Source organism: Uranotaenia lowii, chromosome 1, assembly GCF_029784155.1.
Source record: "Uranotaenia lowii strain MFRU-FL chromosome 1, ASM2978415v1, whole genome shotgun sequence".
Lineage (NCBI taxonomy): Eukaryota > Metazoa > Arthropoda > Insecta > Diptera > Culicidae > Uranotaenia > Uranotaenia lowii.
In genome coordinates, this window is record NC_073691.1 from 95,107,815 (window position 1) to 95,123,174 (window position 15,360).

Below are 15,360 nucleotides of genomic sequence, written 5' to 3' on the forward strand. Positions count from 1 at the left end.
CCAATCTTACGGTTATTCATTTTTCTTTTATTCCATTCAAGATACTCGCTATATTCCCTACACTTTGGTTAACAGAAATCAGGATAAAATTCCAGTTTTTTCACAAGGTTTTTTCATTGTTAGAATGTTTTCCAAATCAGAACTTTCGTAAATTTAGCTTACAAACATCTCCAACAATTTTTTTGAAGAATGTTTTTGTGAAAATATCACCTTTTCATTCAAAAACTTTTAAAATTCTTAGCTGTGTTTTCAATAGCAAGAAAAATACCAGTTTTTGAAATTCAATTTATCGCTTATTACCTTTCAAAATTTTTTTTTTGAAAAACATTTAAAACACTAGAAGAAGACCCAAAAGTTGATACTACTTACTTTTTAAGAGATCTCTGAAGTAAAAAGCCGTAGTAAAAATCATCGAAAATTTACACCCTTTTGTTTACCTTTTTTTCCTAACTACAAAACGTCAAACATATACCTGGCATCGCGGATAATCACAGTTTGTTCGTTTTTTTCCAGAACGTTAGTTGTGCTATCATTCCAGGCCTAGAGCATTTCAAAATTCCGGAACATTTCTTCAAACCAAAAAAACACGTGCACGATGTCAGAGCTCAGTAACCATAGCCATAAACTCATATTGGTACCTGATATAAGTAGCTAATGGATCAAGTAGGCTGTTGCTTAATATGACAGCAAAAACATGGTTGCATTGCTTTTTCAAATACTCCAACATTCAGTATGTAAATAATTTCTATTTTATTTTTGAGTCAAACTAGAAGATCTAGTTTTTTTTTCCTTTCGAACGAATGTTGTAGAGACATTTTATAGAAAAAAAAAATAAAAAATTAAATTAGTCAACAGATACTAACCATCTGACTAAAAAGGATTTGAGAAGGTTCTAAGGAATCTTATCTGCTTGTCTGTAGATTAAAAAAAAACTTTTAAAACCCAAAATAGTATTTTCAAAATAACTAAGAGAAAAATAAGTTTAAAAAATTAAATGAGCTGAATTTCAAATTCGATTGAGTTCAAGTTTTTCTAGCAAAAACTATTATCAAAAGAATCCCAAAAGAACGAAAATTGTTCAAAAACATGTTTCACTAAATCGTGATTAACTTTTGAATAGAAAAAAATGGCAACTTTGTTGGCATTTTTGTTTTGTTGAATAGCTGAGACTTTCATTTAAATATTTAAGTAGGAATGAGAGTGGGGTAACGCAGGTAACATGTTTTCCAGATGTCCGAATATGACGAAAATTCTTAATTTTTTTATCGTTATACGTTTATGCTCAAAGAAAAAAATTACGATTTTTTTTCAATTCTTCTATCTCAAATAAATAAATTTCATATTATTTTAAATACATCCATGCTATTTTTCTTTATTTCTACAAGAAATAAAATTTTAGTGGAGTATTGAAAATATTTTTTTGTTTTTGCGATAAAATGCAACAGCAACAAACCCCAAATTCGCCAACGTAGAAAATTGTATGAAACAACTAATTTTAAGATTTGTTTGATTGTTTTCTCTTTAATCTTGGATTTAAGTATAAATTTTAAAATTAATATTCAAACAAACAAATGACAAGTTTCATTACCCCTTCCACACATTCCATCATTTATCAAAGAATATTTTAATGTACAACGAACAAATAACAAGTAATATTAGTCAAAAACATACTGGATATACTTCGTGCTACTTTTTGGAAAGAAATAAAAAAAAAATGTTTCCATAATCATCCATTCAAAAAGCATAAATGAAATTCAGATTACATTCGAATGCATTCAGATACACCCTGTAGCAGAATCGTTTCACAAACAAATACCGAACGGCCGACCGGTAAGGAACAAGTTCGATTTGAAGCGAAAATGATGTTTTAATTTTAATCTGGAGCTCGTGGATTTCGGTTAGGTAAACCTTTATGAATACCTTTTTGATCATTGTTATGCTTTGTAACAAGGTTGACGGCTAGAAATTGATAAAACAATTATTCAAAAACTAAAAAGAAATAATGCGCTGGAACGGTTCCATTGTTATGGTCATGTAAATTCACAATGTCGTTTTTTTTCTTTCCGGGAATTCACATTACGTCATAAGTCATGTAAATTTAGTTCAAATAACTTGTTCCAATTATTTGCAGGTTATAACTTGTAATTATTTAATACTGTGATAACAATGAAACCGTTCCGGCTCATTATTCCTTTTTAGTTTTGAATTATCATTTTATCTAATTCTAGCCATCTACAAGGCTGATCTACAAAGCATGACAATGAATAAAAAGATGTTCATAAAGGTTTACCTCACCAAAATCCACGAGCTCCAGATTTAAAACGGCATTTTCTTGGCGCATCAAATCGAACTTGCTTCTTACCAGTTGGCCGTTCGGTGTTTGTTTGTGAAACTATTCTGCTACAGGGTGTGTCTGAATTTTTTTGTAGTTCCATTAATACTTTTTGGATGGATGATTTTGAAAACCTTTTTTTTATTTTTTTTTCTTTTCCAAAAGATAGCATGTTATTTGTTCGTTGGACATTCAAATATTCTATGCAAAATGATGTAATGTGTGGAAGGGGTAATGAAACTTGTCATTTGTTTGTTTGAATATTAAACAATTCCCAACGAATCACTTCCATAAAATTCTTTGAACCTGATTTTATTCAAATTTAAACGTTAATAATTAAATTCAAGAATAAAAAGAAAAAAAGCTTTTTTGTACTGAAATATTGGTAATGACAAATTAAAAATATTGGTGACCTTATTCTGCAATATTTTATCTAAACCATAAGTATGACTTCTTTTTGTGCCATTCATTTTCAATTGTAAGATTTCATATCAACCTTATCGGTTAGAGTTATTCTTATATTGTAAAAAAAGAATTAGGGACAAGAGGTGACCTGTACCTTCGAACAAAATATCACTTCTATCCAATAAAGTTTATGAAATTTTATCGAGTAAAATACTATTTTGATTTTTTTTCCAAAAAGGCAATAAAACATAATTTATATATGTTATGAACAGTTTTAAAAGAATTTCCCTTTTTATTTTTATAAAAATCGGCAAACAGTTAAGGCGCCCGCACAATAACACGTCGGACGTCGCGTCGTGTTAGCTGTCAACGCTGTCGTTGAGTACTAAAACGCTGACGCGACGCACTGGGAATTTTTTGCAGCACAATACAGCGTACACTGACAAGGCTTTTCAGAATTTTTGAGACAAAACTCGGGGTGCCTAACATTACAAAACACAAAAACATGACGATAATTTTATTTTTGAGAACATTTGTGTCAAACTTTGACGAAAAAGCATAAAAAAGGAATATTCAAAACCCTGCTGACGCGCTGGAATTTTGATTTATTTCAAAACAAAAACGTCGACGCTGGAGAACGTTGCTGTTTAGAACAAGTTAAGCGTTTTAGTACAATGCTGTCACTGACGCGACGCACCATTGTGGTGGCTCAAACGGAAAACGGTATCCCCAAAATGAAATGTCAATGCGACGCGACGTTCGACGGGCTATCGTGCGGGCGCCTTTAGACACACCCTGTGTGCGACTGCAACGTTTTTTGATTCCAAACATCGTTTCAAGCAACAGTCATGTAAAAATACAAAAAATTGATCCGAATTAGAAACGCATGGTTTTTTTCAGGGCTGCTTTATAATATACAACACATATGACTGAATTTTACATGAAATCAAACTTTATATGAAATGTAAAGCTCAGATTTTTTTTCTGTGTGTGTAACGTAGGTACCTATAAAATTCTGGATAACAGAAAAAGTTTATGGCAATGCTTTATAATGTTGCAAATATTTTTATTATGATTGTTTTATTCCTAATTTATAAGTTTGCAAAAATAAAGCCGTTTTTGCTAAGGATCAGGTTCTAAACCTGTTCTCTTGGAATTTTCTTCGGTTTTTGTTTATTTCTGAAGGGCTCGTAGTACATTTAAATTAAAACCTAAAAAAATCAAAGTCTAGACCCTTCAGTAGATTTTTCTTCTTTAAATATTCTGATTGAAGATTTTTGAAAAATTTCAATGTCGTTTAATGTCACCTCGTTGATTAAAGTAGACTGGAAAATCGTATACTGAACCTCACGCCAGATTAGAATTTATGACGCATTCAAAATTTTCCAACCACTTTTATATGCAGCCCAAAGTAAAAATGGTGAGTCTGAGGAACCAAGAAAAATATTTGGATAAACTCGAGGGAAATGAATTTCTGATACTTCAGTTTTGCTGTAATTTGAAATGCAAAAATTCCTTTCGGCAATCAAAGCAGGCCTCAGATATAGTTGAATCACAAATCAATGCAACAAATCTGCATCTATCTGAACCAATCCTATAGGGAAAATCCGGAATGTTCATGTCATCTGTGCATTTATGCATTTTAATATCAACGAACAATTTATCGAATATTCAATCGACTGTTAATAATAAATCAAAACAATGGATCGGAAATAAAACTAACCATATGCAAAAACGAACAGTGAGGTCACATAAAAAGTGCTCGTTCCAATGTTCTCGAGGTCGTATGGTGCAAATACGAAGGTTGTTCCACAACGATGTTATAGAATTAACTTTAATCATATTTTCGCAATATATTATAGTCTCGAGGAAGCCCGTTGCGCAACTTTCCAATTAAAGTGGGGAAATTGTACATCGTGTATATTTTACAAAAAAAAGATGTTCAGCACCCAAAATATGTTCCTGGCCCTAATTGATTTTCTGCTCGCAAACCTTCTTTCCGTCCACTGCCACCCACACTCGGTAGAGAGCATGAAAAAAAAAACTCCCCATTTCCAGACTTTTTTGTCACATCTGTCGATTACGAACGGCTCTCTTTCGAACTCGAACCCTGAATCTCGTCTGGATTGTGCTACTACTACGCGGGGGAGTATTCCTCCACACCCCTCCTATACGCGGCCAATTACCAGAACAACAATGGCTTTTTGCGAGTGTAGAAACGCTTTGCGTGTTCAATCTACTTTACATCAAAAGGAAGTGTGTGTCAAAACATCTTCCGCCTAAATATAAAGCCACTTCCTGTGTGTGGAGGGATGTCTGTTTATTTTTATATCGAACAAAAAGACCATCACACAGTGGTCCGTCGGCAAAATGGGCAGAAGAATAATTTTAAATACACAGGTTTATTGTAATTGAGATATTTTATTGCTCTGTTTTTTTTTAAGATAGGCGCTATAGATAAAATTGACAATCAAGCTTTCAAATTTAAATTTTGATTATAATAATTTTTAAGTCCGGTGAAGGCTGGCCTTCCTTCGAATATAAAACAAGTGCTCGGAGGATAGAATAATACATTTCCCATCTTCACCCCATATTTGAACGTTCTCAAAACTAAAAAAAATCATAATTGAAAAAACGGTAAATTATCCAGTTTTCGACAGTTTTTCCTTGTTTTTTCAGAAAAAAAACGTTCTAAAAAATGTATTGACTGATGTTTCTGCTCAAATATGATTGGTCTTGTGAGATAGACTTTTTCCTTTATTCTCGACCCTTTTTAAAGGTCATCCTAGTCATATCACTTGAACAAGTTCACTGGTGTTTGGAAAAAGTGGTAGAAATGTTGATACTTTAGCACATTGTTGCTGCAAATTTTGTCTTGCAAAAACATTTTTAGGATCTGTTGCCTTCAAGTTTTTTTTACAACACATACCGTTGAAATAGAAGTGCTGTAAAAAAATACAACGCGTAAAGATCTTGAAAACATGTTTGCATGGTAAAATTTTCAAAATGTGCTACAAGTGTCAAAATTTCTACCACTTTTTCGCAACATGAGTGAACTTGCTCCAAAATTTTATAAACTTTCTTCTAAACCATCTCTATGATCTAGTTTTCGAGAGACCGCAGCAAGCCGTGCTCGAGAACAGACGTGTTTTTACAACGTCGCGTTGTTCTCGTTTGTTTTTTCGCGAATTTAAAATACAATTAACTTCGACTATTTTGGGATTTCTGTTTCGAACTCGTTTGCCTACTTGGTAAAATTCTGAGACGGTTGAGGTATTGTGTTTCCAAAGAAAAGTAACGGCAAAGTGATTTTTAGAATACTTGAATGCAATACCAGTTTCAAGATGACCAGAACCAGGAAGTATTAGATCTTGGTGACTTTGGTGAGATCAATTCTGAGAGACATTTTTCAGAATTATTACTTCCATTGCTGATTAATCCTGTATGCCCAATAGGATTTCTCATAAAAAATTCTCTTCCCTTCCTATCTGAATACAACACTTTGGGTCGTATGAGTTCTTTGCACCTGAAAAGTTTATTTGTTTTATTTTGGTTTTTTTGTCTCTCACATAAATATATTTTGTTTTTAATTTTTTGGGTTGTTTTGGCCCATAATCAACTCACACATTAAGTTTCAGTCAAAGCTAATAGCGGATTCGAATTGCTGTGAAAATTTTACACAAGTAAGGTGTGTTGTTACAAAGTTTTCTTTGGTCTGCCATCCCAGAAATTCTAATGTTTCAGTAGGTTATATGTACCTTAGTTAGTCATCTAAAACCATGCGATATTCAGCCAGCCCAGAAAAATGAGTAAATTTTAAAAAATTATATTCAATAGAACATTCCTAATAAACATAAAAACACCAATTGCAGTATTTTCTTTGCTGAACCAAATTTTACGCTTCTTTGACAAAAAAAACCTAAAGGTACTGCATACATTTAGGGGTTCATATCATCACATAATTTCCCGTATCGTCAAAAGGGGCATCATGCCACATCGATGTTAAATGCAACATTTGATATCACTGCGCTTACTCAATTTTTAATTTAGTACATATAATGTAATCTTGTTCTCATTTTATGATTGCGAAATGAATATGACTTAGTTTCTCACATTTCAAGCATTTTTTTATTTGAAATTTTATTAAAAATTGAGAAATCGAGCAAAACACGTTAAAAATTTAACATTTTTCGATGGCGTAAAAATTATGACGGATTGGCTTGATCGTATCATCTACTAACTTTAAATTGGTTTTTTTAATTCAATATTAAAACTGTTGGTGAAACAATCACAATTTTTTTATAAACAAATATTTTTATATTTCTATAACTTATCTGAGCTAAGATGCAACAAAATACAAATCAAAGAAACACCTTGTGAACCCCGTTCCACTCGCTGGAATAAGATTATTTGGGTCATGAATTTGTATTGAGTAAATTTTCATCCATCCGAACATTTGTTTTTATGATTTTAATTTAAACAAATTGTAGTGATAACTTTTACCCCTGAATGTAGGCAAAATCCTTATGTTTCTTCTTGAATTACTGTTAGTAAGTATTTTTTCTCAGTTCGTCAATGTGATGTCCTATCAACCTTAAAATGTTTGATGAAAAAGTTAATGATTATCTGTTGTCATGCCTTTTTTAAGAGGCCATCGAAGTTGAAAAGTGTTGCACGATGCCCCAGTTGATGGTATTTGCTTAATTGAATTGCTATTAATAAAAGTTTGACGGATGTAACTTCAGTGTCAATAAACGTGCGTTGCAAAACAATCATGTTCAAGCCAGTAGGAATGAATGGAAAACTTTATGAAAACATTCATTTAAAAATGCAGTGTTTTCCGAAAAAAAAGCTTGGGCTAAAACAGAGAAAAAACAAATTTATTCTTTTATTTTTCTGATATCAAGCTCAAAAACAATTTTTCGAGTATTTTTCTAAGTGAATAGTTTTGATATTAGCGGATAATTAGTAAAATAGCTTAAAAGTGCACGACCCGGAAACTTGCCGAAAAATATCTGGAAAGCTTAGATTTGAATTATTCCAGATTTTGTGGTTTCAGAGCTGCTTATTATCATTAAAATTCGATGTCTGTGATCAAATTTCGGATTCTGTGCCCAGTTTACTATTCTTGAATTTTAGTTTTTCATCAATGACACAAAATCTTGATTCGAATGTTGGTTTTGCATTTCAAATTTATACTAGTTGCGCTTTCCTTATACGAAACTCATCATTTCGGAATATGAAGGAAAATACTTGATATGATAAACAATTTTTAAGATTTGCATGCAAATAGTTTTTTTAAGAATTAAAACTTCGATTGAGATTGGTTAATGAATGAACAAAAATTAGGAACACAAGATCAAACCAGGCGTACTAACAGCTGCAAAAATTTCTGTGCCGTGGATGATAGCAACAAACCAATCAAGTAACAAACCAACAACTCAGACAGATTTTATCATATTATAAAATACTGTTTCGTGTTTGAATGGAATTGAATAAAATTCAGTTTATCAATTTGTGAAATACTTTTCTTTATTTAAATTTGTAAATAACTTGAAATGGTTTTTCCAAGCGATTATGCGAAATAAATTGTTTAAGTTCCATCGATGAATTTTCGTTGATCTGCAGTAAAAAATCAAAATAATTCTCAGACTAAGGCCAAATACGGATCGGGGTTTAGCGTAACTTTCTGGCTGGTTTTGGTTTTGCAAACTTAGAAATCACCAGGGAACATTGCATGAGAATAAAAAAACACCATCTGCAGTTTGATTGTGTATGGATCTTGAAAATTAAAGCAAAACCGCTTAATAAAGCCTAGCATGTTATTTGCCCTATGGATGATAGTATTGTGATAGTATTGTGGTCTGTGAATTTGTTTGGAGTTTGGAGTCTGAGATGATTCCTTAATCCCTGACTCGTTCACATTTTTCTACATTCTGATCTCCTAATGTAATTGTTATGTTTGGTGTTGTTCTTTTTCTGCTAAATGATATTAAGTTGCATTTTTTTACATTGAGGGGGGGAAATGGGAAAACAAATAACAACACGATTCAACACGAGGCACTTGGCGAAAAAGTAAGGCAGCGGATGGATAACATGCGAAAAAACAATAAGTAGCAACCATCTGATGTACCTGAACAAGTAGCACGCATCGATAGAATTGTTTCAGCAATCAAAACAGCACTTGTGAGCGCTGCTTGTGTGATTTTTTGCCCGGTCGAACGCAACCTCATGTGTTCGACCCATCTGAGCTGGTTGTGGGTAGCAATGTGGCTTCTTCGTCACTTACTACAAACAGCCAGCAGGTGCCGGGTAAAGAATCACACAAGCAGTTTCATGCTGTCGATAAAAAACAATGCCCTAAGCTCACAGTTTCACCATCTATTCGTTTCTTCTACCCAAAGCGCTCTAGCTTTGACCTTTCCACCTATCAATTTTCATGTCTGTCTTAATTGCTCTCTAATTAGATTTTCAATTTGCCGATATGCCACAAACTTAGATAAGGATTGAGCTTCAGAAAGCTTTTTTTGCCCCACAGGTAGAAAATGTGAATTTCATTCTGGAAAATGCTGATGTCTTCTTCATTTCTTATTTCCAAATAGAGCTTCATTTCGTCGGCATAAATGAGCATTTTGAGATGTTTGAGAATAAAGGAAATATCGTTTACATAAAGTATGAAAAGTAGGGTTCCTAAATAAGATTTTTGCGGAACTCCTCAAGTGACTTGAATAAGGAGCGATTTCTTTCCATTGAAATTAATTATTATTTGTTGGCGATTTGTTAGGTATGATTCAAGCCATTTCAGGAGTTTAGATTTTATTCAATTTTTTTGTAATTTGAAAAGAAGCATTGGTGTGTCTATGCGATCAAATGCCTCACTAAAGTCTGTATAGAGAGCTTCCACATGGTTGCCATTATCCATTGCATTCAATGAAAAGTCTATAAATTCAATTAAATTCAATTAATTCTATTTTTATGATTTCAACTAGTTCAATTTGTTGTAGTATTTTTTACTCCTAAACGTAAGCAGCACCCTTATGCTTTTTAAACACATTTTTGACAGACAAAATGTAAAATTTAATTCGCACAAAACCAAAAATTATTGCAATTAGAGCTTTATGGGTTTATGACATCACAAATATTTCGAAAACTATGTATTTTCAAACGTTTTCATTTAATTTTTCATTAAAAATAAAATTTGTTGCAACTTATCCCTTTTTTCTGAGTGGAGTGTTTTTTAAATTTATAATTAATCGGTGAAACCAATATTATTATTATTATTATTATTATTATTAATTCATCGAACATAAAAGTTTAAATGAATAGTAAAAACACGGTCAAACAATATGAAATAATCTGGACTGACGTATTCGACGAATAAAGCGACTTGTAGATTCTCCAAACTGGTGTAGGTGCTCAGCATCCTGGAACATACGCACCATCGCGCTTAGTGGCTCATTGAAGCCATACGAAGTTCGATGAGTTTGATTGAATAGTAACGAGCCAGATCGTAGGGTCCTTGATGGGGCACTGAAGTTTATCATTCCTAGCAAATTTTTTTCTGACAACTACAATTTTATGTCCTATCAACCTTATAACTTTTTATGTACAAGCGGTATGATTATCTGTGGACATTGAGCTTTTAGAAGCCATTGAAGTTGAAATGTGTTGCATGATGCCCAATAGACTGCCTCAAATGACCCGACTTTTGAAAAAGTTATACGCTGCAGGCTAAAATTGATCCTGGGCCTAGTACAAGATCTCATGCCAAATTTGGGTCAGATCGAACCACGGGAAGGGGTCGCTCAACGAGCCTGAAGTTTGTATGGGATTTTGAGACATTTTGTTCGAGAGGAACATGAAAAACCAGTTTTTCGTCGATAACTTTTGTCTCCTTCGACCAATTTCTTTTAAAAACGAGTTTTCTTAAAGCCTAAATTATGACAAACATTTCATCCGAAGATTTTATTTCAATTAAAGCTAAGATAAAAAAGTTATTAAGCTTCAAAAATTTGCTAACTTTTTTAAGGGTGATATTCATCAGTGTTCTAATGAGGCGACTAAATGTCCGACCAGAACACTCAATGTGAAATGCATGCCGTTTCGTCAAATAATGACCGATTTTAATCATTGTTGTTGTGCTCGATTGCAATTTATGATGTTTTTCAAATATTTGAGATTGGATGATATTCACTTGATAGTTCGGAAAGAAGTAAGGGTGGAAAAATGCTTGACAATTAAAAAAAAAACATTTCACAGGTTTTGAATTTCCCATACAACTCTAAATATTGGCATCACAAATCGTCCAGTCATGTTCCTAAGCCCCTGTGGTTAAGCAATTTTTTTTTAATTGTCAAGCATCTTTCCGCCTTTACTTCTTTCCGAACTATCAAGTGAATATCATCCAATCTCAAATATTTGAAAAACATCATAAATTGCAATCGAGCACAACAACAATGGTTAAAATCGGTCATTATTTGACGAAACGGCATGCATTTCACATTGAGTGTTCTGGTCGGACATTTAGTCGCCTCATTAGAACACTGATGAATATCACCCTTAAAAAAGTTAGCAAATTTTTGAAGCTTAATAACTTTTTTATCTTAGCTTTAATTGAAATAAAATCTTCGGATGAAATGTTTGTCATAATTTAGGCTTTAAGAAAACTCGTTTTTAAAAGAAATCGGTCGAAGGAGACAAAAGTTATCGACGAAAAACTGGTTTTTCATGTTCCTCTCGAACAAAATGTCTCAAAATCCCATACACACTTCAGGCTCGTTGAGCGACCCCTTCCCGTGGTTCGATCTGACCCAAATTTGGCATGAGATCTTGTACTAGGCCCAGGATCAATTTTAGCCTGCAGCGTATAACATTTCACAGGTTTTAAATTTCCCATACAAATTTGGGGCAGTCTAATGCCCAAGTATAATATTAAATTCCGAAGAGTTTCGTTGTAATTATTTTAAAAACACATGTTTCTGTATGATGAATAAATAATGCCAGAAGAATAAATATTCTTACACTTGAGGCTCAGCTAGTGGCTCCAGAGAGTATGCCTCGTGTTTGGTTCAGCTTACGATACATTTTCCCAAATAATTTTATTTCCTTGCTCTTACCTCTATCCTCTTTTTTTAGGTACGTTTGGTACGGCGATAACGAGCAGTATCCGAGTGTGAGGAGTATCCGGTATCCGAAAACGAGCTCGCCCAACCCGAACGTCACGGTGCACGTGGTCAACTTGAGCGTGCTGAAACTAATCTCGCAAAAAATGATCACCGTGCCAGCTTCCGTCGGTAACGACAGCTACGTCGGGGGAATGGAGTGGCTGTCACCGGTTGAGCTGTCCGTCACCTACACCAATCGCGAGCAAAACATTTCCCACGTCCTGCTCTGTGCGGCACCGAATTTCATCTGCTCGGAGGTGAGTTGTCTTCTGGTCGACTTTATTCCAGTAAATTGAAAGATTTTATATCTGTAAGCATTATATCTTTGTATAAATGGTATTGAAACATCAATTTTAATGGCTTATTAATAATATTTACGCATTCAGTTCATTCACAATTTTATTGAAGTGCACCCCAATGCAAGACTATAACAATATGCTCAGTATTACTAGTTACATATATCGATTGAATTTAAGACAAAACATAAGGGCAGAAATAGGCATCAATTCTTGTAATTTCCTTGATCATAAATCACTAGTAAGCAACTAATATTTCCAATCCATTTTTCACTGAAGGTTTTCACCGAACGAGCTTCCGAGAATGGATGGGCACTAATCGCCGAAAAGCCATATTTTGTAACGATCGAATCGGAACCAGAAGCAGCCCCATTGAAGAATAATAACGCAACGAACGAGAGCAATTTCACCAACGGAACAACGACAAAGGACAACCCGGCAGCGAAAGTAGTGGACACAAGAATGGCAAAACGCGTCGTTTTCATGCTGAGACGACTCAACGTACGTGACGGCTCTCACGGTTATTTCCGACAAATAGCCCTCATCCCATTGGAAACGAAACGGCCCATCATCCTAACGCTGGGCCTATTTGAAGTGACGGAAATTCTCGGTTATGATAGCATCCGGGGAATGTTGTATTTTATTGCGGCGCCCCAGCGGAAACCCGGTCAGCGCCATCTATACAGCCTGGTGCTGGAGCTGTTTCCCAATCCCGAGCAAATCATCAAGAAGGTCGAGAAGATGCAGCTGACTTGCATTACCTGTGAGGCCGAACCGTACGATTCGTTCAGTTTGCTGCGAGGGGCCAACGAAACGGCAGAAAAAATGCATATCCCCAACAATTGTTTGTTCAACAAAATCTACTTCAACGTAGACTACACGCACTACGTTCAGGAATGTCTCGGGCCGGAGTCGCCGTCCTTGTACCTGGTAGAAGCATTAAATAATAAAAAGATTTTTGTACTAGACGACGGAAACCGACTGAGGGCACAATTGGCCGAGTTGGCCAAACCACAAATTATGACGTTCAGCGTAGAAATTAAGTACGATTTTAACGCACAGGTGAAAATATTTCTTCCACCCGGCATCAAAGAAGATGACGACATGCTTCTTCCCCTGATCCTTCAAGTGTACGTGATGATAATATTTATATTCAAACAATTTGGGAAATGACCAAAACCGTATTCTTTTGCAGAGACGCTACGCCGGAGTCGCAGCTCGTGTCCGAAAAGTTTAACTTCGACTGGAATTGGTACCTGTGCAGCTACCAGTCCTACATCATTGCTCAAATAGATGCCAGGGGATCGGGCTTCCAGGGCGAGGCACTGAAGACGCAAATCCGCGGTAAAACCGGAATCGAAGTGGAAGATCAGCTGTCGGTGTTAACGTAAGTGTACTATTAATTGTCGTTTGTAAATTGTTTGAAATCGTATTTTAAATATTTTTTAAAGATTATTCAATATAATTTTTCTAAACATTATGTTTATGAATGTAGCGACGAATGAAAACGTCGAAAGATTTCTTTGAATAGCACCACGTTTTTTGATAAATTCATATCCTTTGAACGTAAAATGTGTGTGTATGATTTTTTTTTCCTTAAGTTAGAGATATCCTTACCGCAAACTAGGGTTACTTTGGTTAACAGGGTAATATTCATTATCAAGAAAAAAGAAATCAGAAGGGGTTAAAGAGTTGAAATGAAAGACGGATAGAAGATCAGAAGAAAATTCTAAGGTGGTGAAAAGAGCGAAGAGCATTTGAAATAGAAGCTTGACCACATACTAAATTTTTTGTCCCACACCAATTAACTGTATTGAAGAAGTAGTACCCAATAGAGAAGGCACTACATTTTTCGATACAGTTAATTATGGATGGTTCGACCGCCATGTGAGTGTGCACATGTGCCGAACGGACAAAAAATTTAGCATGTGGTTGCTCTGTTCATAAAACAAATTCACGGTGATTTCTCCTCTTAAAATAATAAAAAAATAATTCGGCTATAAAAATCAATTACAAAACATCGTTCCGATAATCGAAAATAGTTAGGCCAAGATTTCTGACCGTTGACCGTATGCGACAACTCAATCCAGTTGGAACATCCGCACAAAACGAAAATAAGAAATCTACCTAGCCATCGATGGAACGATATCGCACAATAGAAGACTTAACAGAGCAACCACATGCTAAATTTTTTGTCCGTTCGGCACATGTGCACACTCACATGGCGGTCGAACCATCCATAATTAACTGTATCGAAAAATGTAGTGCCTTCTCTATTGGGTACTACTTCTTCAATACAGTTAATTGGTGTGGGACAAAAAATTTAGTATGTGATCAAGCTTCTATTTCAAATGCTCTTCGCTCTTTTCACCACCTTAGAATTTTCTTCTGATCTTCTATCCGTCTTTCATTTCAACTCTTTAACCCTCACCGATAAAGCCGCAAATTCATTTCATAAAACAAATTCACGGCGATTTCTCCTCTTAAAATAATAAAAGAAATCAGAAGATTATCAATATCTGTGTCTACAGTTTACGTATTCTAAAACTTTAATTATTATTAAGTTTTATTAGCGACACTTTACCATCCTTGTGGCATTCGTGTCAGTATCCTCAAACTTTTTTCTGCGTTTGGAAGCTTACGTGTGAAATTTGCAATTTCAAATTTCTTTAAAAATAGTCGATATGTGCATAAGTTGGATTTGTCCCAAACAAGGTAAATTAACTTAGTTCTACCAAAAGTAGAAATGTTCAGAAAAAAATATTAAGAACAAGTCTACGAGATGAATTTCGAAGAAAAAAGAAAAAAATATCCGATATAGGAGAGTGGGGAATCATGGACCACTTTTTTTCTTTGTTTCATAACTTTTTGTTATAAAAGACAAAATGAAAATAAAAAATGGTATGATTTTTAAGGTATTATTTGACTTTCTTTTTAATTTTTAATAAGTTATTTTCCCCAAGTTCTGACTGTATTCAAAAAAAGCAATATTTTTTGGATTTTGAAAAATGGTGGGGAATCGTGGGCCACTAAATCTAAATTGACCAAATAACATGCAAAGCTTATGAGTTGACCCAAAAATGTAAGTTCATAATTCATTTTGTTATTTTGAAGCAATTTTGAATGATGAAATAAAAAAAGAGAGTTGTGTATGATCGAAAAA

The 15,360-nt window shown here is 34.2% G+C and overlaps 1 protein-coding gene across 3 annotated transcripts in view; it reads left to right on the top strand.

Moving 5' to 3' along the window:
• Nucleotides 1-15,360, top strand: part of LOC129740436 (inactive dipeptidyl peptidase 10) — a 120,187-nt gene that overhangs the window by 87,221 nt on the left and 17,606 nt on the right. For all 3 annotated transcript variants that reach the window (XM_055732105.1, XM_055732106.1, XM_055732107.1), the window contains 3 exons: nucleotides 11,873-12,158; nucleotides 12,477-13,327; nucleotides 13,393-13,584. In XM_055732105.1, the coding sequence (XP_055588080.1) occupies nucleotides 11,873-12,158; nucleotides 12,477-13,327; nucleotides 13,393-13,584 (1,329 nt within the window). The remainder of the gene's footprint in view (nucleotides 1-11,872; nucleotides 12,159-12,476; nucleotides 13,328-13,392; nucleotides 13,585-15,360) is intronic.